General features: G+C 38.2%; 4 protein-coding genes across 14 annotated transcripts; 3 read left to right on the forward strand and 1 right to left on the reverse strand.

Moving 5' to 3' along the window:
- Positions 1-1751: 1751 nt before the first annotated feature.
- Positions 1752-8780, reverse strand: LOC18026003 (transportin-1). Of its 4 annotated transcripts, none has more exons than XM_024160411.1 (30): positions 8503-8780; positions 7680-7967; positions 7429-7518; positions 7224-7301; positions 7019-7099; positions 6788-6838; positions 6556-6641; positions 6355-6421; positions 6197-6253; positions 6078-6107; positions 5941-6000; positions 5710-5823; positions 5519-5632; positions 5329-5427; positions 5126-5251; positions 4977-5051; positions 4788-4859; positions 4561-4671; positions 4160-4243; positions 3853-3960; positions 3593-3694; positions 3360-3422; positions 3209-3283; positions 3049-3120; positions 2822-2949; positions 2682-2733; positions 2529-2597; positions 2362-2421; positions 2170-2267; positions 1752-2060 (listed from the first exon to the last, which is right to left on the reverse strand). In XM_024160411.1, the coding sequence occupies exons 1-29, from the start codon at positions 8683-8685 to the stop codon at positions 2187-2189; spliced, it is 2676 nt and encodes an 891-aa protein (XP_024016179.1). In that variant the 5' UTR covers positions 8686-8780; the 3' UTR covers positions 1752-2060; positions 2170-2186. The 4 variants fall into 4 exon arrangements, with proteins under 4 accessions (XP_024016179.1, XP_006409368.1, XP_024016178.1 ...); XM_006409305.2 differs by having other exon boundaries at positions 2822-2946; positions 8503-8779; XM_024160410.1 differs by having other exon boundaries at positions 1767-2267.
- Positions 8781-10620: 1840 nt separating this feature from the next.
- Positions 10621-14162, forward strand: LOC18026004 (translation initiation factor IF3-1, mitochondrial). The gene is made up of 8 exons (XM_006409306.2): positions 10621-11086; positions 11543-11633; positions 11913-11980; positions 12151-12249; positions 12350-12406; positions 12509-12577; positions 12816-12899; positions 13032-14162. The coding sequence occupies exons 1-8, from the start codon at positions 10877-10879 to the stop codon at positions 14010-14012; spliced, it is 1659 nt and encodes a 552-aa protein (XP_006409369.1). The 5' UTR covers positions 10621-10876; the 3' UTR covers positions 14013-14162.
- A 138-nt stretch (positions 14163-14300) lies between these two features.
- Positions 14301-19253, forward strand: LOC18026005 (RNA-binding protein 39). 7 transcript variants are annotated; one of them, XM_024160660.1, is made up of 17 exons: positions 14301-14485; positions 14721-15287; positions 15444-15501; positions 15658-15753; positions 15837-15868; positions 16057-16138; positions 16223-16279; positions 16383-16438; positions 16636-16867; positions 17082-17165; positions 17250-17324; positions 17676-17765; positions 18097-18161; positions 18252-18462; positions 18553-18641; positions 18724-18838; positions 18919-19253. In XM_024160660.1, exons 2-17 carry the CDS (start codon positions 14785-14787, stop codon positions 18958-18960), a joined length of 1887 nt encoding a protein of 628 aa, XP_024016428.1. In that variant the 5' UTR covers positions 14301-14485; positions 14721-14784; the 3' UTR covers positions 18961-19253. The 7 variants fall into 7 exon arrangements, with proteins under 7 accessions (XP_024016428.1, XP_024016430.1, XP_006409370.1 ...); XM_024160662.1 differs by having other exon boundaries at positions 15658-15727; positions 15847-15868; XM_024160661.1 differs by having other exon boundaries at positions 14347-14485; positions 14713-15287.
- Positions 19254-19794: 541 nt separating this feature from the next.
- Positions 19795-25077, forward strand: LOC18026006 (probable ubiquitin-conjugating enzyme E2 23). Of its 2 annotated transcripts, XR_002901292.1 has the most exons (9): positions 19795-19988; positions 20472-22484; positions 22827-22961; positions 23062-23538; positions 23667-23736; positions 23829-23968; positions 24063-24374; positions 24476-24788; positions 24882-25077. XR_002901292.1 is itself a non-coding variant. In XM_006409308.2 (8 exons), the coding sequence occupies exons 2-8, from the start codon at positions 20472-20474 to the stop codon at positions 24728-24730; spliced, it is 3402 nt and encodes a 1133-aa protein (XP_006409371.1). In that variant the 5' UTR covers positions 19795-19988; the 3' UTR covers positions 24731-25069. The 2 variants fall into 2 exon arrangements, 1 of the variants encoding a protein (XP_006409371.1); XM_006409308.2 differs by having other exon boundaries at positions 24476-25069.
- The last annotated feature ends 66 nt before the right edge of the window (positions 25078-25143 follow it).

The following is a 25143-nucleotide window of genomic DNA, read 5'->3' on the forward strand; positions in this document are numbered from 1 at the left end:
ATAAGGAAACAAATCTCTTTTTTTTTTATGGGCTTCTCTTTAATTCATGGAAATTGTACAGAATATAATCTTTTTATTTGTGGGTTTTCTTAAATTTGGATAAAATATTACATGTTAGTATTCGATGGCTTTGATAAGGCTGTCAACCATGTAAAAAGTATATATTATGTTAATAAATATTCCAAAAATACACAAGATAAATATTGAATATTATTTTTGCACAGATTTATAATAAAAGTACATGTTGATTTATTGATCTATTGTGGCGACAACATATATATATATATATATAATCTAAATTTTACATAAATTTTTAAATTTTATTTATATTTTGTATATGCTATGGGGCTCATACTTTCTAACTATAAAAATTCAATGATTCTAATAATTTCTATTTATTGCATGATCCACATGATAAAAAAAAACTCGACAAATCACAGTGAACAAATATTTTTTTTTATTACTGTTATATAAGGAGCAACTGTGGATAAAATTATGGATTGAGTTTCATACAAATATTCAATAAAAAAATATACATTGAAAAACATTAAAAATATATTTAAACAAAATAATTGGCTTATGTTGCCGAAATTTGTTTTAACAAAATTTCTAATACTATGAATCTGTGATTCTATCAATCTCCAACTCAACGGAACCAATGAAAATGTTAAAACACGAACATTAAAACACCGTCATGGTTTCTAGCTCTTTTTTTCTCTACATGGTTCTTTAAAATATTTACCAACATAACATCTAAAATAACAAAGAATCATAATCGATCTGCAAGATATGTGTGTGGAATTTGAGGGTTATGACGGAGAAAATTTTATAAAAATCATATTGGTTCGTTTATATTTGAAAGTATTAATAAGATTGCATGTAATGGATGTGGTGGAAAATTGCATTGTTAAATGGTTCACTCAAATTAGACTTTATTGATGGATTACATATATTTTTTTGAGTAATTATCGATTTTAATTTTGTATTTTTCTAAAAAATATTCAAATTTCTAAGTTAGTATAAATAAATAAATAACAATAAAAACTATAATAAATAAAATATTTTTTGAATTTTAACATTTGATTTACTAAGCATTTGTAACTCGCACACATTGCAGGCACATTAGCTAGTTCCCTTTATTAATAAATTTGCAGCGAAATATCTATGTAGAGGGAATCATGAAAGCAAGAGCATGAGCAAAGTGAGGTTCGGTCCAAGTTGGGTGAAAAGTTTATGGACCTCTGCCGAATTCTTCTGTAAATCCAAATACATCCGGATCAAGAACGGCTTGACATTTGATGGTACGCTGATCTTGAACCAAAACTCTACGCATTTTGAACTATTTCGATACGAATGCCACTTAATTAGTGTCACAGCCAATTATGACTTTGGGCTGGTTCTATTGAAACGATTGAGAGAGTTTTGAATTTTTGGTTTCTAATTTATCTATTTATTTTTGTATAATTATATATACATTCCAAATAATCTTCGAATAGAAAACTTGAATGGTACGATGAGATGACGTGTTTGCCATTAGCACTAATAATCCTGAAAAAAACAAACTCTAGATGAAAAAGTTTCGAATCTCTGTGGTAAACTATTTTTAAAAATCTTCTACAATTCTTAGAGCTTTTGAGAATGTTTAAGAAAACTAGAGATCATACTCGACAAACTGCAACTGAGAACCACTGTAATCAATATTTGACATAATAGAAATAAGTGAAACAAGAAAAAAGAGAATGATGGCAAGAGAAAATACACAAAATCCCAGTCACATTTTTTCTTCTTATTGGTATCCACAGGTCCAATAGTTCACACACAAGTTGAATCTTAAACTTCCTTAGTTCTTTCGGTTCAGACATATTACCAAAACTGCTCAAACCACCATACAATGTTTGCCCGTGAAAGAAAAAGGACGAAGAATCGATGTAGAAATAGAGAAAGAAAACAAAAAAAAGACAGTAAGTAAAAATTTCCAACCATTGTTATCTGAAGAGCCCACACACAAACTCTGTACTGTTTTCTCTCTTCTCTTGTGACCTTTTTGCTCTTCATTTAATCTTGCAAAAAAATGATGTCTCAAGCGCCTTCTGCTCAAACTCACTGAATCTATTTGTTGTTTGCAATGAATTAAAGATAGAGCACATCTCTCTCAAATTTGAGACTAACCGGTGTAGAAATCAATATTACACTTGATATCTGGCAAGCCTTTCTTTTACGGGAGGTTCCAAAGCAGACAAGCATTCCGCCCATGAGTTTCCCAGCATCTGAACCCAGAAAGATGAATTCAAAGACACAAGAGATTAGGCGAGAGTGCTTGGGATGATTAAAAGCTGAACTTAAAATTTCAGCATAGCTTACGTGTTTATAGCCGTTCAGCACTTGGGAAACTTCGTTATTGACGTCCTCGCTTCTTATTTCCTGTGATAAAAAGTTGTCATTCGTGTGTCAACCAACAATTTCAAAGCTCGGTAAAGAGATTGAACTTGGCTAGGAGTGTCATCACAGTTGGTTTTCTTTTCACTTACATGCCAGCTTGCAATTGCTTTGCATATGAAAACGAGTGAGCTGACACCTCCTGATGGATTCACTTTAACCTGAATATATGGAGGAGGCACTTGTAAATATCAAACTTGATTTTCATGTTTCAGGCACAAAGCAAGAGAGTAGAGAGACAATACCACTGCACATAAGCCTCTAAATGCATCTTCTTTCTCAATGTCATCACGTACCCTGAAAAGAAAAGTATAATCACAAATTGTTCTATGGAGCAGAAGCTGAGAGTGTAGAGGCTCCATTTGCAACATAAAGGTTCACTAACATTGACAATGCCAGGCACCATGGCTGCATGAAGTGCTCCATGTGAGGTGCGACGAGGTCTGGACGAATCCATGCTAGTCTCCCGAGGGTAATAGCACTGTTCTCAACTAGTGACTTATTGACACCCTGCTTCACAAGAAAATAAAATCCGGCATAGTTTTCAGATACAGGAATTGATAGACTCAGAAATGGCTAACAGACTTTGAAGTTATAGGCTGCTGGAGTCACCTCTCCATGCTGAAGAATCAAGCCTAGGGAAGAGACAACATTGGTCACAATTGGTGAGACTTCTTGACGAACCTGAAACATTGAGTTCCTGTCATTCACGAGTCTGCCTTTACCCATAAACTGCAAGCTTCGATAGCGAGAAAAAGTATTTTGGTATTACCTTGACCGCTAACTCTCCAATGGCCCAACAAGCATTATTAGCGACAGAAATGTTTTCTCTAATGAGGTTTGCACTCTGTAAAAAGCATAGATATGATCAATACAAAAGAGGAAGAGAATTGGTATAGTCGGAGTAAAACTTGGGTACCAACCAGTTGCTGGCTGGCAATTTCAAGGAACTCAAGCATGCGGGGTTGTAGATAGGCCGGATATACCTGTCAGTGGTAGCCAAAAGGCATTATTACACTAGTACATCTAGCAGAAAGGCATCAAAATTATAGCATATAATCGCACATAACTACGGGTTGTTCTTGAGCAAGACTTCCCCGGCTGTTCAATTCTGCTAAAGGAAACTATTTAAAGTACAAAAGAATATGCAGCTTACTCTTGCAAGATCACCCATGAGAGCAAAAGCACTTTGTCTGACATCAGAAGCATCATCCATGCAGCACTTGAGAAGCAGATCCCTTAGATTACTTTGTGAAACCTGCATAAGAGCGATGAAGTAAGAATACATCCGGTAGTGACAATTGACTCTATCATACTATACCAAGAATATTGATCAAAGCAGCTAAAAGAGTTGTTCACTGAATCAGAACTTATGAATAGAAACCGTGCGAGCAAGACATGAAGAAAAGGGAGTACCAGAGACTCTATCCCACTGCCAAGCCCTTCAGCAAGCCCAGAAAGCAAATCAAGAGCACAAACAATGAATTCTCTGTCGTACTGAGCACCAGCAGAAGCAGGATCAACCTACAAACATCACAAGCAAGCTTTAATCAAACAAGAAACAAAAGCGTGCAATAATTATGAACATGCCCCAGTAAAATATGAAGAATTGTTTCTAGGCGCCAGCCTGTGATGCTTATCTAGCTGAGACAGTATAATAAAGAACACTGGAAAATATCGCTCTAACTCTACAATGATATGAAATCTCAATTCTGAATGGAACCTTAGCCAGCTGTTGTTGTTGAATGATATCAATGCATCTCTGGAAAACAGGCTGAGCAAATGGAGCAAACCCTACACCTAAAGCCTGAAAGATGGAAGCAAAATTTGTTAGACAAAGACAGTTCATGCTGCAAACAGTCTAACATTTCGTCAAGATGATCTTGCAGACGTTCACAACTGTTATCTCCTACTATTAGTAACAATTTCTTAACTACTCTTTTGATCGAATGCAAGAAGTTTTGGACTTTTAGCTGACCAACAATCCCAGGTTACTTTTTCAGTGTTCTTAAGACTACCAAAACCTGGGTAACTTCACTGATTAGTATCACTAGTATTAGTGTCATTCGTACAACAAATTCAAGACTTTACATCTATTCCACGGCCTTGACAAATAGCCCATACCTGAGAAATGGATGTGAAGCATTCCAGCAATGGAAATAGATCTTTATCTGAATTGGAGAGTTGTTGCCACTTTGCAACCAGTGGAGGCATCAGAATCTCAAGATAAGCAGGCTGCATAAGGGAGGAATATTAAGTAGGCAACAAAATTTATACTAGCACAAGTATATCATAAAAAAAAATACTATTTACAAGAACAAATTAACCTTGGACAAACCCAATCGTTATACCTTGTTCAGCTCTTCTCTAACCGAATCTGCCAGTGTTCCAATAGCATCATAAACAATTCTTAAGTTCCGTCTCTGGGATATGAAGGTTGTATGTTAGATAGACACATAGAATCAGTTATTTGAAGTAGATAATAGCCGCCATAGACATTTATTCTGGCAAAATAGTTAACTTCAAAAGGATTTAACAACCTGATACTTTCCAAAAGCGCACATTAGATGCTGCAGTATTACTCCCAAGTGCGGCACTAACTCTTCAGCAGCATCCTACATGTTCATGGAAAATTCACATGGTCAACCAACATCCATAAATGATATCAAACTCCAAGGCCAATATGTACCTCTTCAACAGTTGCAAAAGCTGAACAGGCAGCCTCCTGGACCCGCTTGTTTGAATCCAAGAGTCTGCGGAGAAGACCCATAAGAACTTTCTCAAACTGTTCATAACCCTTCGGATTGCCACTTTCCTAGAAAATAAAAGCAATGAATCATCTAACGACCGTTTAAAGCAGTTGAAGCACACAATATCCTTTTCAAATCATACCTGGATAAGATACTTGCCAAATCGAGAAAGCGTCCAGCAAGATATGCTTCTTATGAGAGGGAATTTATCATCTAAAAGAGGAAGGAGAAATGCTACGATCTGCAGAAATAAGGCACTAGCATATTGATGTACTTGAAATGAGCGGAGAAAATTATATATATGAAATGATGTAGATCAGAAATGAACTTGCCTCAGATAAGTGAGGGTAAAGACCATTAAAGCAGCCTTCAGCAATAGCCCCAAGAGTCAAAACAGCAGCTTCCCTTTCTTTCCAGGTGTCATCACCAGAAGTTGATAATTTTGCCTGCAGCTTGGAAGAACTGGGTTTAGCTAATTGTATTAATTTCTAGAGAGGCAACGACAGAGAGGAATAACATTTACCTGAATAAGGGGCATGAGTGCTGGAAGGATTTCATCTCCAAATACGTTAGAGAGAACGTCAATAGCTGCTGCACTGCACTTTCTTAGATTCCACACGTTAAACGAGTCATCATCCTGTAGCCAGAGACAGTCATTAAATAGGAATCTATAGAATTAATATATTTGTATTTTACACACATACGCAACATCTATACAGATATGAAATGACACAAAAAGAAGTAGATCACGTACATCGTCATCAAAATCCTCTGACCCATGAAGTCTTGATGTATGAAAACGAGGTTTCAAATCCTATAAGGGAGCCAAAATGAATGAAAATTGAAGAGGAAATTAAGAAAAATCAAAGTCACAAGAAAAAATAACTGTACCTGATCTCTGTCTGGTTGAGACTCATCTTCCTGCACAAGTAAAAAGCTTTCAAACGATTTAAAATTGACAATTATATTGAGAAAAGTGACAAAACATATGATCTCAACAGAAAAATAACCTCTGCATCCAAAAGCGACTCGTCGTCATCTGCATAGGCCATGTTTGATAGCAACACCTAAAATAGATATATTTTACGAAAATTTAAAACTGCACCTGCTGAGTAAATGTTTAAGTGCCCAAAAATATACAGAAGAAAAAGGACAAGTATCACTATACTGGAATTAGGCGTGGTAGTAACTCTTTTAGGTTCTCTGGCGGCAACTGAGCGTCACAGTATGCAGACCTGCCAGACCACAATAAAGCTTTGAGAACAAATGAGGACAAAGATGGAATAACCAGGCCAAAAAAAGAATAAAAACAGCAGAACGTAAGAGAAAAACAGGTATAAAACCGTCATCTATAGAGGTAAAATTTTACCAAAATTCACATGCTTCGAGAGCCACTTCTTCGTCAGGGTCTTTGTTAACTTGTAGCATGTATTCCATGACATTTCTGAGATGCGGCTGAAATAGACAAAAAGGGAAGCCGAGAAATCTAAGATGCAGGGTAGAAGAGAAGCTAAAACAAAACATAAGAAGTTCCCCATAAAAAGGGACACTTAAGAGTAGATTTGAAATAATGTGTATACTAAAACCACAATGAAAAATACCTCTATGGACGAGGGGAGGACTTCCGTGAGATGCACAAATGCTGCGCAGACCTTTTAAACAGAAGAAAAAGAGCCATTATTACAGAAGCATAAGAACTTTCGAAATGAGATGGGATTCTGACTGAATCATGAGTCATATAAAGAAAACAGTCTCTCACACAGTATACTGACAAAAATATTTGTAAAAAGATACTAAGAAACAATTGACAGAAGCTTAGATAAGACACGTACTAATTTTCTGACTTCTGCTACAGGATCATTGGCAAGGACAAACAACCCCTGAAGGTACTTATCCATGGAATGGTACAAAGCCTGCAAGACGTAGATTGTTACAATCCATGGTCCTTTATACCATGTAGAAGGATTTGCTGCCGCTAATGAATCAGAGTCCACTAAAATAAAACGAAATTTTATAACCAGTCTTCCCAATACTTACAGCAGGCATTATTATGATATATTGGTTCACAGAACCCAGGGCGAGCTTCCTCAGTGAAGCATGGGGCGACTGGAAAAACTGATCAAACAAAAGAATTTAATCAATCTCAATGCAACAAATCTCACAGTAAGAAAAGAAATCAAACTAGAACCTAGCAAGTGCTACAACCAAGTTTAAAATTTGTCTCCGAATATGAGATATGCACCTGAAATAGCCTAGGCAGGAGAATGTTGATAGGGCGTTCTGCTAAACCAGGAACTTCTGAATCCAATACATGAGGGATATCCTCACAAATCTGATCGATAAGACATGTAGATATAACAAAAACTTTTAAAAAATTCCAACGATATCACAGCCAGCAAGCAGAACTTGGATTATTCAGGCTTATGGTTCATAAATGAAGGTTGAACCAAAAAGAATAAGAAACAGGAAAGAAAACTCGTAGCTGCTAAACACCTTTGACAATGCATCCATTGCGCCATCCATGTGATTTAGGTCATTACTGTCTAAACAAGTTACAAGAGCTGGCAATAGCTCAGGCCATCCAGAAACTCCCTCTATATGGACAATAACACTGAGGATAGTTCCAACTGTTGACCGAATATGCCTGTCCACTGCTCCCAGACAAGGCAGCAACTCGGACTTGATGTATTTTTGGTTTTCTTGAGCCATGGATGGATATGCACCCTTCAAATTATTTTTCAGCAGCAATCCAGCAGCTTGACGAATCTCAACGGACTTACCCTGATCATCATACCAGTACACATCAGCTAGGAAACATATGTTCATATATAATGCAAGACCTAATTAAACAGTAGCAGAAATATAAAAAAACGTCAGGCTAGTCTTGTCTTCGATTACAGCATGTAAATGCAACTAAATAAGAAACTAAATCAGTTCTCTACACACAACATTTTCGTCATTTGGATACAAGTAAACTTGAAGTCAATTAGGAAACAAAAAAAAAAAATCGAATCAAAAAGGTCGTACTAAGATAAACACAAACTACTAGCAAAGAAGAAAATGATCAAAAGTAAAGAAAAATCCACTAGGGCACAGAACACCGAAACCAAAGTTCTAGTCTCGAGAAAACAAAGCAATCAATAAAGCTGAGCAACAAAACAAACAGAATCTGATAGGAAAATGAAAATTCAACGATCCGAGCTCCAAAGACTCATCGTCTACGACAAGTAGAGTGAGTCAATACAGGGAGAAGAGGCAGAAATCAAAAGAAAAAGTCTCAGGAAACGGAGAGAAAGTAGAGAAATCTCCTAAAAACCTCAGCGCGGACGAGGATGAAGACGAGATAGTTGTTGAAATCGGGGAACTGAGAGAAGTGCTGAAGTTGCTTCCAAATCTGAGACTTGTCAACGACGGAGGAAGGAGAAATCTGTTGTTCGAGAAGAGCACAGATCTCAGCGAGGCCATCGTCTCGGGGCTGCCAGACCGCCGTCGCCGCCATGATTGTTGTGGCAAAAAGGTAAATTTCACTCGTGTGAGAAGGGGCAGAAGAATATGATTCTTTGGACAAAAAAGCACAGCAAAGTTTGGAAAAGACAGAGAAGAAGGAAGAGGACGCTAAGTTGGGTTTTTGATGGGTTTAAATTTTTAAAAGTTTCTGTATGGGCTTTTTATGAGAGTCATTTCTTATCTTTTGTACTTTTAATTAATAATAATTAATCATATACAGAGTTCTCTCTTCTCTCATTTTCATCTTTGAGAGAGAGTGAGTTTTTTCTCAGTTTTTCTATAAATTTTCTATTGATATCAGATCTCAGGCAAATCCGGGTTTTTTTGGGCTTAGTCTGATTTTGTTTCTGGTTTTAATCCAGTTTTATTTGTTTGGTTTGTTTCCTCTACATTATCCTTATTAATTCATCTTTTTTAGAGAGGAACTTTTGGGATAATAAAATTTCTAGCTAAGTCTGGATTCTTGCCTTTCGCGATCTCTTTGCCTGCTTTGGATTTTCTTGTCAGAATCACTAATTTCCTTTTAAATTTTGTTATAAGTGTTTTCTCTTGCTTATAGTAACAATAGTCAATAGATCAGATCAATAAATTGGATCTGATCAGCAGCGAAACTTCTTTCCTTGGAGATGGAGATCTGGAAAAACTTTATAAAGAGGTCTCATTATTTTACGGTTTTTATCATTCTGGCTGAAAGAATAAGAAAAGGCGAATTATTGAGAAAATGTCTTCCGTGGAGGTTTTCTGGTGAGCTGGCAAGTTGACTTAGAAAAGTCACAATTGAGTCGTATTATGTAGTAGAACCTTGTGATATGAAAGGGTCATGAGTCATTAAGATATCTTCTATTCAGTTGGTTAAGTTTGTTGAGGCTTGTTAGAGATTAAGAGGAAGAACTCTTACTTTCCATTCATTTCATAATCATTCAAATACACAATTCTTATCAGAAAGTATGTAATTATGTATGATGTATCATAAAATCTCTACATGAGGTCGTAAAAGAAAACCTCTAGAGTAAAAAACGGTAACAAGAAAAAAGTTCTACTCTTTTTAATATTCTTTTTTTTACCATACCAAACTAGAATGCTGACCAAACTCAGGACACAAAAAGTCTATATTCTACAATCTTGGCAAAATAAGTGTGGTTAGTATAACTTTCCTTAATAAAACTTTTTCATCAACTGAACCTGAATGGACTTAATTTTTGGATACCACAATAATGGTTATTATTGGGATAGACACATGAGTAAACCGTAAAACGGTCGGTTATGGCACCAGTCGAAGATAAGCGTAGGAAAGTATGTCTGTAGGCGAATTATGGCACCACTCGTTTGCTTCCTCTGTTTGCGATAAAATGTCTCCCGTGGAGGTTTTATGATACATACTTTCCTGCTAGTAACGACACACCCAAAAAAAATGTTTATGCATGATAGTAAATAGTTTGAGGTAAAATGGTGGAAACAATATATAACCAAACAAATAAGGAAAAATAGCGGATGTGTAAGGTAGTTTACTTATGAAAGAAAGCATTAGAATCTACCTTCATGTCTATACAGTTTTACTTGACATGCTTTTTGTGTATATAGTTTTATTTTTCAGATCAGATTTGTAACAACTAGCATTTGGTTTTATCGGGTACCAACATCATTCTCGAACACTTGGAGCCTAGAGTAGTACATAGACATCGGAGTTAGAGTTAGACATCAATTATAAACCTTGAAGATGAATGATAACTAAATTTAAGCAATTGTTTTTTGGTTAATTTAACGTGTAGGCGAGAGAGACATTTTTTGCTCCCAATATGTGTGTACGTGTGTGTGTTTGTTTTTTTTTTGTTTTCGACTTAGAAAATTGTTAATACAATCTAATTATTCGAAGCCCAGAAGCCCAATAGCTTTTGTGTTTGGGAAAAAAAATAGACAAACAAAAAAAAACCACGATCCGACGTTGAACCCTTTTCCCTCTTGGCCGCCTTCTTCTTCACGAGATGCATCCGCCATTGAAGAGTTCCGTTCATCTCTGTTGATTCTCTAAATTTTCCACACTATTCCCTTCTCTTCGCCTCCTCTATTTCGTTCCTTCTTCAGTATTGAAACAATTCTGTTCGATTCTACTTAAATCGTGCTTCCATTGTATTCCTGAAATCTCAATTCTGATTTCCAATTGTGGGATCTCGTGTCCTTTTTCTATGGCGTTTTGGCGTATGATCAGTCGGTCTTACCTCAAGTACACATCGAACCAATTAACCAGGAATTACAGTCAAGTTTGTCTTGCTACTTCGCTCACTCATGCCGTGAAGCAGACAAAGTTGTGTTCTTTTGACATCCCAAATTCAGATATCTGTAGAAAACCTTCTAAAGTCTTCGAAAATGTCAGGTTCCTTGCCACTTCAGCTCAGGTACACATTTTTTTTTCTTTTCTCAGCAGTGTGTTCTTCTATGTTGTTATGGTCACTCTGCCGTTTCTTGATTCGTAGCTTCGTCTCTCCAATTTGTATATATTTATGTCTTTCCAAATTTGTTGTAATTTGGTTAATTTCCCACCCAATTTGCTATTGTCGATGCATTTTAGATTGCATTTGATGATGCGTAAGAGAACTGTATGTACTATCTGGGACCCTACAAGATTTGTTTTTTTTTTTTTTATCTATGTGATTGCGTCTTGGAGTTTGTCTACTAAAGACAGTGTAACTGCAGTTTATAGGGCATGTGTTGGATTTTATGTGTTTAGAATTTGTTTACTTCCGGCTATTTTTGGCAAATTGAAGTCAGTGAACAACGTTTTGGCTTAGAGAGCGATTATGTTGCAGTATATCTATATCCTATGGCCTTGTTCCCTAATTATGTTGTTCCAGGCAAGGAAGAAGGAAGAGGGAGTTGAATCTGATGGTCCACGTCTCAATGAGAAGATTACTGGCGACACTGTCAGATTGGTTTCCGAGGAAGGTAATTTAATCTTCACCTTTTTATGTACCAGATAACGAAAAAGCTAAAGACGAAATATCTGAATACATGGTTTTGTTAGTAAATTCCTTTTGGTAGTATCTATAAATGGAGTCAGTTAAAATTTCGTTGTTCATGTTGAGCTAACTAACGAAGTGGGTGACATCTGTGAGAATTTCAAAGTACAGCTTTAGAACACATAAGGAAATGAAGAAAAAAGTAAGTGGAGTTTCGGAGATTCTGATAATGAGGAACGTGTCATATTGTTTAGTCGTTATGCAGGACACTGTGTTGTATCGCTGAGGGAAGCCCTTAGACGGGCTAAGGAGCTCAAGCAGGACTTAGTTGAGGTAACTTGTTAATTAAAATATTAATTATTCTAGAAGCTGTTTCTGATGATTTGAACTGGAGATCTTTGTTAACATGTATCTGTGATTTGCATGTTTCCCAATTTGTATCCTTGTAAAATGTTCTTACTCCATGTGTGTCTCCTTTTTTTCTTCTTGCTGTTGTCTTGTAGGTCCAGAGAGATGCTAACCCACCAGTGTGTAAAATTGTAGACTACTCGCATGAGAAGTACAAAAAAGCTCAAGCAGGAAAGGAGCGTGCTAAGGCCAAGGTCTGTGATATGGGCCATTCATACTTAAAACTCTTCAGTTTGTTTTGTTCAAAATATAATTTGTATTTGTCCTGGGTTTATTGTTTTTGCCTTGTTCTAGCGCGCTGAAGTAACCATTCGACCTGAGGTCAAGGAAATTCGATTTACTCCAAAAATTGTATGTTTTCTCTTGAAACGCTCTCTGTTTCTTCTTCTTCTCATTTGTGTGGTAATGAAAAAACTACAACGACGTTTTTGCATCACTTTCTTTTCTATTCAGGAGGCAAAGGACCTACAGTTTAAAGCAAAACAAGCATTGAAACTGATGGAAAGTGGATATCGTGTCAAGGTAGTAATTTCTTGGTGACTTGATCTCTTTTATGATTACTGGTTTCTCATGGACATTTTAAGGGGGACTCGTGAAGAAGTGATTATTTTCGAGTGTGTGTAGATATTTATGTTAGAAAACATGGTTGTTTCATGATGCCGCAGTATAATCAAAGCCCCAAGTAGCTTCTTTTTATTAGTTGACTTGAGGTGAAAAAAGTAACAACTTATCTTTCTTTCTTCCCTGTTTTGTGTAACAGTGTCATGCAGTTCCTGACAAGGACAAGAAGAAGGAGCTTGAACCAGAGAAGCTGCTTGAGTTACTATCTCGCTTCACTTGTTATGTAAGTCCCTACTTCTCTATGTTCTATAACACCTTCTCCTTCTACTCGCTTATCCAGTTTTCTCGTCTTTGTTTTGGTCTAAATCCTCGGCTCCGTATAACATCCATCCTTGTTATACTTTTATTGGTACAGATCGAAGATGCACTTGTGGAATTTGGGCCAGAAGCGGATAGAGGCAACGCAGTTGTGGTAGTTAGACACGCCAAGTTCGGACCACCCAAGAAAGGAAAAGCGATAAAGTTGAAGGAAATGAACTTAAAAACTGCTGCTCGAATAAAAGATGAGTCAGCAAAGTCTGACAGCTCGGAAACCGGAGTGTCTAGTGTCGATGATGAGGTTGATTTAGAGACGGTCGAACCTGACCTCCCTGCTAAGCAGGCCAACCCAGTTCAAGTCCCTAACAGGTATGCAAATAGAGAACCGACCGCTGACTTCTCACGAGGTAGAGATGCAAACCGGTTTGAACCTCAGTCTCCAAACCAGCCTGTAACCCCACAACATCCTCGGTTCTCAAATCAACAACCCAATGGCCGGTTTGATCCTCAGTCTCCAAACCAGGCTCCAAGTGAACCAAGGCCTCGGTTCCAAAATCAACCTCCAAACCAACAAACTACTGGGCGGTTTGATCCTCAGTTTCCAAACCAGGCACCAAATCCACCACGGTCTCGGTTCCCAGACCAAGCTCCAAATCAGCAACCTAGTGGCCGGTTTGATCCTCAGTATCCAAACCAGGCGCCAAATCCACCACGGTCTCGGTTCCCAGACCAAGCTCCAAATCAGCAACCTAGTGGCCGGTTTGATCCTCAGTATCCAAACCAGGCTCCAAGTCCTTTACGGCCTCGGTTCCCTGACCAAGCTCCAAATCAGCAACCCTCTGGGCCATCTCCAAACCGCCACCTAGACCGGCAAGGTCCTCCACCTAGATTCCAAAACCAAGCTCCAAACCAACAACCTACCGGACGGTTTGAACCTCCGCCACCAAACCCACCCCGGGCTCCACCACGTCCACAAACCCGGTTGCCAAACGAAGCTCCTAATCAACAACCTACGGGCCCTGGAAGATCTAGTGGTCCTTCAAGTTATGGGATTTTCAGCACCCCAAAAAAGAACTAGAAACTACCCATTTGAAGAACTTGCAATTATTTGCCGTGATGCTCTTCTTGAGGCTCATTACTTTATGTGTAACAAATAGTCCATTGCATACACTTGTAACAATCATTCAAATTTTGTTTGGCCACTACTCTCAATAATCTATGAATGAGAAGATTGATTAGAAACAGTGTGACTGTGTGAATCTAATTTATTTTTGTAATTTTAATTTAATTAACAGAATAAAAGAAAACTTGAAAAAATTGTAAAATACGTTGAAAAAAGAGGATTGGGCCTAAGGCCCAAAAGAGGGGTTTAGGCTGAATCTGGCAAGTGGTAACCTATAGAGAGTTAGCGACCACCTCACAAGCTTCGTCTTTAGAGCCATTCTTCTTTGCCCTAGATTTCGAGCGAGCGGGAGATTCCAGATTGAGAGCAGCTTCGAGTTTCTCTCAGTTCGTCGTTTTCTCTTCGCTTCTTCGTTTTTTTTGCCAGAGGTAAGCATCGAGTTATTAAATTCGTTTTCAGTTTCAATCTGGAAATCCTCGTATGCTGGAATTTTCATTTTCAATTTGCTTTCAAGGAGAAACCTAGTAGTAGATATGGATCTAATTTCAAGTAATTAGGGCTTGGAATCGATATTAGACACTCGCCGTATGAGTAATTTTTCCATTGGGAGTGATGTTGAAGTTGTGCTTGTGCTAATTTTACTTTTTGATATAAGTTTTGTAGATTCTAGGCATTGAGTGAGAGTGATCTGGTATTGAAGTTATTTGACTAGGATACCTTCCCTAGTATGGACTTTGATGAGTATGAGTACCTAGAGAAGACAGTTGAGAATCCCCACCTGGAGAACGAAGTTGGAAATGGTGGTGGTGATGAGAAAGCAAAACCTGAAGTAAAAGAACGGAGTAGAAGCTCGAGGCACAGGAGTGATGAGAAGAGGGACGAAGACGAGGACGGTCGGCGTTCTAAGCGGTCGAGATCGCACCACCGTTCACGATCTAGAGACAGAGAGAGGGATAGGCATAGAAGTAGCCGGGAACACAGAGACAAGGAGAGAGGAGATAGAGATCGCGAAAAGGATAGAGATAAAGAAGAAAGAAATGGGAAAGATAGAGAGAGGGACAGGGACAAGGACCGAGACAGTAAAGGGCGTGACCATGATAAAGATCGGGAGAGAGATCGATCACGGCGAAGCAAGAGTCGGTCAGAGAGACATCGGAGTCAGGAAAGAGAAAAGAGCCAGGAGATAGAAACTAAGGAAAGAGATACCAAGGACCGTGATAGAGATCGCAGGTGCACCTTCTCTGTTTGTTTTAATTTATTGTTCTCATACATGCATACTGCATTCAATCAATATACCGATTTGTTTTCATAAATTGTGTCATACTTCCTGGGGTTGAAGGGACACATCCAAGTTGGTGATTGTCTCTGGTACTCTGCGTTTTGCAGGCTAGTTCACATTTTAGATCCTAAGTCTCAAACATTTTTTCAAGAAGAGTTGTTCATGGTATGTTATTGGTGAATCTGTGACTAAAATTGATGATGCGGGCTTCCTGTTTTCGTGAATTGACTTTGAATTTGGAAACCCCTTTGTGCTTTTTGGGTTATGGTACAATAGCTTTGATGTAAGCTATAAGTTTTAACAGGTTCATAATGCTATTAGGTCCATTGGTATTGCCTTCTGTACAACTTGATGGGGCTCGTTCCGTTTAAGATTATCATTGTAATAGAAGGTAAAACGTTTTTGGTTAGACTTCAGGTTGGTCCTGTGCTAAATTATAAATGAAAGAAGTTCTAAGTTTAAATTTATGCTATTGTTCATCACTTGTTGACTTCGCATAGTTCCCTGCAGGGCCTTCTCGTGCTTCACGTGTGTACGTCTATCGGAGAAAAGTTTTGTGTTTTAAATTGTCCTAATACTAATATATTGCTTCGTATCAGAAGATGCCTTCTGATATGTTTTCCCTGGCATGTTCTAAAGATGTTGGGACAGCTTGGAAAATATGATTGAAAAGGTATCTATTATAAAAGTTAACAAACTCACGTGTTTGTTATTATGCAGACGCCATAAAGATAAAAAAGAGGATAAGGTAGAGCCTGAGGCTGATCCTGAAAGAGACCAGAGGACAGTTTTTGCCTATCAGGTATTCCTGCTGTGATAGCTATGGTTCCTTCGTAACATTTTAACTTGATCAATAGTTGATGGTTTGTGAATATCTGTGCAACAGATTGCTTTGAGGGCCACTGAAAGGGATGTGTATGAGTTCTTCTCCAGAGCTGGAAAGGTTTGTCCTCTTCTCTTCCGGTTTCATGTCGCCATCTAAATGTTGTTCTGTTCTGGTTCAGTTAAAAATTTTTTTAACACATTGCGTTCTAATACGGTTTTAGGTACGAGATGTGCGGATAATTATGGATCGAATTTCCAGGCGTTCGAGAGGAATCGGGTGAGTTTAAAACAGTTTGATTCTTTGAGACTTTTGTGCGGAGAACAAGTTTCTGTTCATGTTAAAGAATCCTCAATTGTTGGTACTTGGTACACTGATAATCTTCTATTAGTTTCTGGGCACATAAATAGTGTAATTGTTATGATGCGTCTTGTTTCAGTACTGTTTGCTAGTTTCTAAGTTGGTCCTGCTTGCAGGTATGTGGAGTTTTATGATACAATGTCAGTCCCTATGGCTATTGCTCTATCTGGACAGCCTCTTCTTGGTCAGCCTGTTATGGTAAAACCATCTGAAGCTGAGAAGAATCTTGTTCAGTCAACAACTGCTGCCGCTGGAGCTGGAGGGATGCTGGGCCCCTATTCTGGGGGAGCTAGACGTCTTTATGTTGGTAACCTGCATGTTAACATGTCAGAAGATGATCTGCGAAAGGTAAGCTATTTTATTTCTATGAGAAGTTATAGTGTGACACTTATTTAATTTTAATTGTTTTTCGAAATTAACTATCCAACTGCTATGATAATGAAAGTGTGATATGGATTAATTCAGAGAATTGTTAGAACAGAAGTGAATATTCCTGTATTGTACAAACCACAGATCATCTTGAGTTATCAGGATCATAATACTTTCCTTTTGGCATTCCTAGGTTTTTGAACCATTTGGGAGTGTGGAGCTGGTGCAAGTACCTCGTGATGAAACCGGCCATTGCAAAGGATTTGGTTTTGTTCAGGTAGGTTGAGTCAATGTCAGTATTGACTTCTTGTGATGTGCTTTTGTGATTAATAGAAATCTTATCTTTCTTTAAACCTTACAGTTTGCTCGCCTGGAGGATGCTAGGAATGCACTGAATCTGAATGGGCAGTTGGAGATTGCAAATCGTGCAATCAAGGTAGTGGTTGAACTTATTTTCGTTATTTCATATCTGATATCAATCCGGAAGGCCATAGAGAGCTTTAGCTGTATGAAGTATCTTATTGATTCTACGAAACAAGGATCCTTTCTATGTGGGTAGATTATGATATAACTACCAAATAGACATTCATCATTCATGTTCTCTGCGTTTAGTGGTGTTAGTTTTTGCATCTTCTAAGGAAAATTTTATGAGCCATGACACCTGCATGTAGATTGATTTGGCGGATATCTTTAGTAAACCAAACCATCTTGAATCTGTGTCAAGGCTTCTAAACAGCATGTAGCGGAACATTATGTCTCTTGATGATGCCGTTTTACCTTTCATTAGGTGTCAGCTGTTACAGATCAAACTGAAGTCCCAGAAGCTGGACAATCGCAAAACACTGGTGATCTGGATGATGATGATGGAGCGGGCCTGGTTAGTATTGTCTTATTCTTGTTAATATAACTTCCAAAAGAGGACATAGTTCATGGATCTATCTGGAGAACTCAAGGAATCTGTTTCACAGAATAGATATAGGAAACGCATAATGTAGGATTGTATAGATAAAAAGTGAACATAGTTTTAATCAACTTAATAAAAGGGGGTTACTTGTGGACAATTTTACTACTAAATCTGGTTCTCTATAACAATAAATAGCTACTATGCGTAAGACCATAGTGGACTAAAAGAAAATGGAATTACTTTTCGAACATTGTCAGTAAATGCTTTCTTTCTTGTAGCCTAACCTGGTTACTTAATACTGCAGTCTCTGAATGCACAATCGCGCGCACTTCTCATGCAGAAGCTCGATCGCAGTGGAACTGCATCAAGGTTTCTCCCTCTCTCTTGTTACTTATTTCGGTTTATGTAGATTGCTTTCCTCATTTCCATTCCACTAAAACATTCCAATCTTCTCTGCAGCACTGGCCTTACTGCAGCTGGATCTATTCACGGTGCAGCCTCGACAATCTCACCATTGGTGGCTCCTCTTGTACAAGGCGGTTTTCCTCCTGTTGCTGGACTCGCTGGAGTCGGGAACGTTCCCGGTGTAAATATGCCAGCCGCGCTCGACCCTGTTGGCGTCCCAAGCGAATGTCTATTGCTTAAAAACATGTTTGATCCATCTACAGAGGTTGGTGGTGATCTGCTAAAACAATTTCTTGTCTCTTTAACAGTTTGTAACTCAAGTTAATTCTTCTTTATACATGTATCTGTTACGCAGACTGAACCAGATTTTGACCTGGACATCAAAGAAGATGTTCAAGAAGAATGCTCCAAGTTCGGAAATCTGAATCATATCTTTGTTGACAAGTGAGTGATCTTTCATTAATTTTGCACACTCGGAAAAGAGGAGAATGATCTCTGACATTTATTATCTATTGCTCGAAAACAGGAACAGCGTTGGTTTTGTATACTTGCGATTTGAAAATGCGCAAGCAGCCATGGGAGCACAACGTGCTCTCCATGGAAGATGGTTTGCCGGAAAGATGATTACAGCGACTTACATGGTAACATTGACTTGTCTCACTTTCAGACAGTTTGATTTCGTTCTCTGTTAACGAATCTTCTTCCTCCTTTGTTTTTGCAGACCACAGAGACTTATGAGGCCAAGTTCCCCGAGAGTAAGTAGGTTTGTTTCTGGAGCTGAGAAAAGGTTTTTTTTTGGTGGTTATTAAAGCGTGTGTGATGATGAAATATTTGCGATGGTGAAGGGTTATTATTACAAAATCGAATGTTTTGACGAATGTTGTACGTCAAATTTAAGTTTGTACTTTTACCCGCTTCATGTATTTTTAAGTCGTAGATACTATTATGTGTGTGATTTATTACTTGTCGTCTTTCATTTCATACCTTTTTTTACGTTCAATTCAGAATTTGTATCATGCCAACATATTTTAGATTTCTTAAGGATGTTTTGACTTTGTTTTAGGGCTCGAAATCAAATGAAAGTTGACTATTTCTTTTATCCACATATGGAATTGCTAATTTCGCATATACCGTATAATTAAGTGTCTAAAATCATAAGCTCACTTATTATTTTTTGTAACTGTGTCGTATGAAGCAACATCACTTAAGGTAACAACGATGTTCAAATCCCAATTTTGGTTTAAGGATTTTTTGGTTTATAATTATGGCATGTAAAGTAAAACCTGATCTAATATGTTTACCTTTGGTTTGGTATCTATTCGGATTTTTGTTTTAATCACATATTTATTTTCTTATATAGTTGTAGGTTTTAAATCGGTTATTGGAATTTGATGTCGGTTCCCTTTGGATCTGACCGAACAAATTAATCTGCTTGAATTAGGCGACTTGGTAAGCAAATCCAACGGCTAAGATTGACTACATTGGACCATCCCATCGGTAGTGCTGGTGGAATGTCACGAAAATTAAAAAAAAATACGATTAAACATGAAGATACATAATGACGAATATACCCTTGACGCCGCTGAGGGAGAGAATCCCAGCTCCTCCTCTTTGTCTTCTTCAATCTTTCTTCTCCTCCATTTCTTTCTCTTCTCCAATTCTTCGTATGTTCTTTCGTCTTCCCATTTACAAAAACAAAAAGAAAAAATTTTGCATATACGATCAAACGATAATCGATTTCAAATCTTCTTCTTTTGATTTCGTCCGATCACTTCCAGAAGATTCCAACCGGTACTTGCTTATTATTGATTCGTCGATAAACTCGATGTGTTGCTTTATGTTTGAATCTGTTAAAAAAATTCATCGGCAAGCTCAATGTGATTACACGGAAACAATGATTCTTATCTTCTCCTTTTCATGTTTGTTAGCTGGTGATGATCTTAGGTTCCATTTATTAACTTGGTTTAGATAGATATGTAATTTCATGGCTTGCGAATAATCGGAATATCTATGGTTATGCTTCGTTTTGAGCTTCGTTTTGAGATTTTTTAATTTTAATTTTTGTTTCTGTCTAAAGCTTGAATCAATTCGGAAGCTTTTCGTTTTGACTTTTATGCTACTACTATGGATGGTTGCATCATACTATCATAGTTTTGGATACTACTCTTTTGCCGATCCTTGTTCTGTAGCTATTGGGTGTGAGAAAAGTTCATTACATGTTTTTGTGAGGATTTGTTGAAGTCTCTCATCATTATTTTTGCTTGGTTTTTTCAGATGGAACACGAGCAAGATGACCCTGGTACAGCACCTCACGGTGGGGTTGACTCGCGACTTGATGATTCAATGGCAAGTGAATCTGAATCTGATCCAACTGTGAATAACAGCAGTAGTCATATAAATAGGTCTAATGATTCAGAAAGTAACGAGCATCCTAACATTTATCGACAAGATATTGTTAGAAACAACAGAACCGGTAGTATTGGGGTTGTGAGCGAAGTAGCTGGTGATTCTGACTCTGAAAGTGACATTAGCGATGAGGAAGACGACGAAGAAGATGATGATGTTGATGATGACGACGATAATAATGATGATGCCGATGAAGAGGAAGAGAAAAAAGCCAGTGAAGAAAATGTTGGCCATGGAGATGGCAATGCTGATGGAAATCTTGGTGAGAAAAAAGCCGATGGAAACTACAAATGTGGTGTCCTTGAGGGTGAGCAGATTCGTGTTCTTTGGATGGATAACACCGAGCCAGTTCAAGATATTAGGGATGTAACCGTTGTAGACCGTGGTTTTTTACACGGAGATTATGTTGCTTCAGCTTCTGAGCCAACTGGGCAGGTTGGAGTAGTTGTGGATGTAAACATATCGGTAGATTTATTGGCTCCGGATGGTTCTATCCACAAGGACATCTCGACCAAAAAGTTGAAACGCGTCAGGGATTTTGCTGTTGGTGACTATGTGGTTCATGGCCCCTGGTTAGGTAGAATTGATGATGTATTGGACAATGTGACTGTGTTGTTTGATGATGGTTCCATGTGTAAAGTCTTACGTGTTGAACCCCTTCAACTGAAACCTATTGCCAAGAACAACCTTGAAGAAGATGCAAACTTTCCATATCACCCAGGCCAGCGTGTCAAAGCAAGCTCTTCATCGATTTTCAAGAACTCCCGGTGGTTTTCTGGATTGTGGAAGCCCAACCGCTTAGAAGGTACTGTGACCAAAGTTACCGCCGGATCTGTTTTTGTCTACTGGATTGCTTCAGCTGGCTTTGGGCCAGATTCTTCTGTTTCCCCACCTGAGGAGCAGAGTCCAAGTAATCTGACATTGTTGTCATCTTTCACTCATGCCAGTTGGCAAGTAGGTGACTGGGCCCTTCTTCCATCGGTGAATCAAACTGCTACAATTCCCTTACATAAGCATGTATCTAAATTACGACTTTATGATTCTCAAGCAAATTATGCAGATCGGCAACAAAAAAGTGGCTGCGATTCGGAAGATGTTCAAGATGATGTAAGCGAAAAGAATGAATCTGCTGGTATTACTTCTGTAGCTTTGTCAAAAGAAACTAGTGTTTCTTCTATTTCAAAGGAGCCTGTTCATGAACGTTGGCCTCTTCATCGTAAGAAGATACGGAAAATTGTTATTAGAAAGGACAAAAAGGTCAAGAAAAAAGAGGAAAGCTTTGAACGAGCTCTTTTGGTAGTTAATAGCAGAACGCGTGTTGATGTAGCCTGGCAAGATGGTACAGTAGAATGTAACCGAGGAGCAACAACATTGATTCCAATTGAGACTCCTGGTGATCATGAATTTGTCGCTGAGCAGTATGTGGTGGAGAAGGCTTCGGATGATGGTGATAACACAACTGAAGCTAAGCGTGTTGGGGTTGTTAAAAGTGTCAATGCAAAAGAACGTACCGCTTCTGTGAGATGGTTGAAGCCACTTGAAAGGGCAGAAGATCCCCGTGAGTTTGACAAGGAGGAAATTGTTAGTGTTTATGAACTAGAGGGCCATCCAGATTATGACTACTGTTATGGGGATGTTGTTATTAGACTATCACCTGTTACTATGGTGTTACCAGCATCTTCTGCCGAAAACTCTCCAGAGGTGGCAACGGAGCAAGACAATGGACAGCAAGATACAGAACATCATCAAGAAGCTGTAGTCCATGATAAGGAAGAAAACGAAGTTAATACGAACCTTTCAGAGCTCTCATGGGTTGGAAATATTACTGGTCTAAAGGATGGTGATATCGAAGTAACATGGGCCGATGGAATGGTATCAACGGTACGTTATCCTCAACTAGTCGATTCACTTAGAATGGTTTTCTCCTCAATATAGAATTTGGAACGTGTACCAAATGTTGGAGTGCTTCAGTACACTTGCTGTTCTAATTTAAAACTGTTTGATCATGTTCTTGCTGGTATTTATTACCTGTCAAAAGGAATAATTTGGAGAGCAGTTCTTTTTCATTTGAATGATCTAGGAGATATATACAAATTGGTTTTTTACGAGACTATCTGTGCAAGAATAAATCAGATATCTCCTGAATCTGATGGTACTTTTACTGCGAGCAAGGCTTGGTATTTGTTATTTTTAATTTCTAATTTTTTTTTTCTCTTTTCTTAGGTTGGCCCTCACGCAGTTTATGTAGTTGGACGGGATGATGATGAATCAGTTTCAGCAGAAAGTGAAGCAAGTGATGCTGCTAGTTGGGAAACTTTAGACGATGATGAGAGGGGTGCTCCTGAGATTCCTGAAGAGGTTTGTTTTGTTAAGAAAATGTTACTGAATTGTTCACCACTCAAAGGTTGCAATGATTTTCCTCTTTGAAGCCCAATCAATGATAATCTTTAATTTACAGGATCTTGGAAGGGATAGTTTTTTGGAGGAAAACTCTGATGCAGAAATCAATGCTGACCATGATTCTGGGAGGAATGGTGCCCTAGCTCTCCCACTAGCTGCAATTGAATTCGTGACTCGACTAGCTAGTGGAATATTTTCTCGTGGACGGAGAAATGAAGATTCTTCCAGTTCTGGTTCCACTGGTGAAAATGAATATAAGCAGGCTGAACTGACAAACTCTTCCAACAAAAATAATTCTTTCCTTGATGACCCTAGCCCTCCAAATTTCAGTGCGACTGATAACTGTGAGTCAGATGGCATTCAAGCAAATGCCGAGAATCATCTGAGTGGGGAAACCTCTACTAACGATGCATTAGAAAGATCAAAGAGTGAAAAACCTGCGCTATTACCTTCCGAAGGTGATAGTTGCAGTTTCAGACGCTTTGATATATCACAAGATCCTCTGGATCACCATTTTCTTGGCGCAGATGGGCAGGTAGGTCAAACATTTCAGAGAACTCATGTGTTGGTTCAAAATACACCCATAAAATATGATTTCTTCCCGTTACAGTTTAAAATGGAAACTTGAGTTTGAATCATAAAAGTGTCGTATCAAACTTGCAGAAAACCAAGGAAAGACAATGGTTCAAAAAGGTTGATCAAGACTGGAAAATACTTCAGAACAATCTTCCTGGTAAGAATGTGTAGCCGTACAGTTAAAATGTTCAGCAGTATTTCATGATTGGTAGCTTCTTATTGAATTTTTTTTTTTATTACCTTTGGCAGATGGGATCTTTGTTCGAGTTTACGAAGATAGAATGGATCTCTTGAGGGCCGTAATAGCTGGCGCATATGGAACACCATACCAAGATGGTCTCTTCTTTTTTGATTTTCACCTTCCGCCTGACTACCCTAGTGTGCCACCGGTATGAGTTTCTAGTTTTTCTTATGATTCGTATGTGCACAACCTAAATGAATCATAATATGAAATAATGTTCTGTCTGGCTTTTCATTCTGCAGTCGGCATATTATCATTCTGGTGGTTGGAGGTTAAACCCCAATCTGTATGAAGAAGGCAAGGTCTGTCTTAGCCTTCTTAATACCTGGACTGGGAGAGGAAATGAAGTCTGGGATCCCAAATCATCTAGCATCCTTCAAGTCCTTGTTTCACTCCAGGGATTGGTGTTGAATTCAAAGCCTTATTTCAATGAAGCTGGGTACGATAAGCAGATCGGAACTGCGGAAGGAGAAAAAAACTCACTGGGATATAACGAGAATACTTTTTTGCTAAATTGTAAAACCATGATGTATCTTATGCGGAAGCCACCAAAGGTAAAGGACACCTCTGTTTCTCTTTCTTTTGCTCCATCACACTGAAAAGTTTCACATTTAACACAAACGTCATTTTTCTTAATTTGTGATTAATTCTGTAGGATTTTGAAGAACTCATCAAAGCGCATTTCAGAAAACGCGGTTATTACATCTTGAAGGCATGTGACGCCTACATGAAAGGATATCTAATAGGTTCCCTCACCAAAGATGCCTCGGTTATCGATGAACGCAGCAGTGCAAATTCAACTTCGGTTGGTTTTAAGCTTATGTTGGCTAAGATCGCGCCAAAGCTTTTCTCAGCGCTAAATGAGGTAGGAGCTGACTGCAATGAATTCAAACATCTGCAGCAACAATAACACAAGCCTCAAAGGAGCTGGATATACACCAACCACATTGCCAATGAACCAAGTGAAGGTTTGTGGCTTCTTTACTATTACAGGTTTCAAACGCAGATATGTCTGAAATGTGTGTAACAGAGTTTTTCTTTTTGTTTTTGAGTTATACAAGAATTGCATGTTCCTGAGTTGTAACCCCATCCGCTCCAGCAATATTGGCAAATGAATTTTTTTTGGTTGGTCATGTTTTGGAGCCGCCTGCTTAAAAGTTTTAGGGGTGCATTACAACACTTCTTTTGTCATGAGTTGTTAAAAACCTCTAACAAAGATTAACTGAGTAAAGTTGTTTCGCTTCAGTTCCATGAGAATCTAGAGCAGTTTCCCTTTTTATTCCAGGTTTTGGATACAGGAACTGTTCTCGAACTGACATTCCT

Source organism: Eutrema salsugineum, unplaced genomic scaffold (genome assembly GCF_000478725.1).
Source record: "Eutrema salsugineum unplaced genomic scaffold, Eutsalg1_0 scaffold_11, whole genome shotgun sequence".
Taxonomy (NCBI): domain Eukaryota; kingdom Viridiplantae; phylum Streptophyta; class Magnoliopsida; order Brassicales; family Brassicaceae; genus Eutrema; species Eutrema salsugineum.

Excerpts from the sequence above, each read along its gene's own strand:
- LOC18026003 (XM_024160411.1), bottom strand. The coding sequence starts at position 8,685 with ATGGCGGCGACGGCGGTCTGGCAGCCCCGAGACGATGGCCTCGCTGAG. Across the intron at positions 4,672-4,787 it reads TTAGAGAAGAGCTGAACAAG|CCTGCTTATCTTGAGATTCT; the intron begins GTATAACGATTG and ends TCCCTTATGCAG. Across the intron at positions 3,961-4,159 it reads AACAACAACAGCTGGCTAAG|GTTGATCCTGCTTCTGCTGG; the intron begins GTTCCATTCAGA and ends TGATGTTTGTAG.
- LOC18026004 (XM_006409306.2), top strand. The coding sequence starts at position 10,877 with ATGGCGTTTTGGCGTATGATCAGTCGGTCTTACCTCAAGTACACATCG. Across the intron at positions 11,087-11,542 it reads TCCTTGCCACTTCAGCTCAG|GCAAGGAAGAAGGAAGAGGG; the intron begins GTACACATTTTT and ends ATGTTGTTCCAG. Across the intron at positions 11,981-12,150 it reads TCAAGCAGGACTTAGTTGAG|GTCCAGAGAGATGCTAACCC; the intron begins GTAACTTGTTAA and ends GTTGTCTTGTAG.
- LOC18026005 (XM_024160660.1), top strand. The coding sequence starts at position 14,785 with ATGGACTTTGATGAGTATGAGTACCTAGAGAAGACAGTTGAGAATCCC. Across the intron at positions 16,139-16,222 it reads GGACAGTTTTTGCCTATCAG|ATTGCTTTGAGGGCCACTGA; the intron begins GTATTCCTGCTG and ends TCTGTGCAACAG. Across the intron at positions 17,766-18,096 it reads ATGATGATGGAGCGGGCCTG|TCTCTGAATGCACAATCGCG; the intron begins GTTAGTATTGTC and ends TTAATACTGCAG.
- LOC18026006 (XM_006409308.2), top strand. The coding sequence starts at position 20,472 with ATGGAACACGAGCAAGATGACCCTGGTACAGCACCTCACGGTGGGGTT. Across the intron at positions 23,737-23,828 it reads ACTTCAGAACAATCTTCCTG|ATGGGATCTTTGTTCGAGTT; the intron begins GTAAGAATGTGT and ends TACCTTTGGCAG. Across the intron at positions 23,969-24,062 it reads ACTACCCTAGTGTGCCACCG|TCGGCATATTATCATTCTGG; the intron begins GTATGAGTTTCT and ends TTCATTCTGCAG.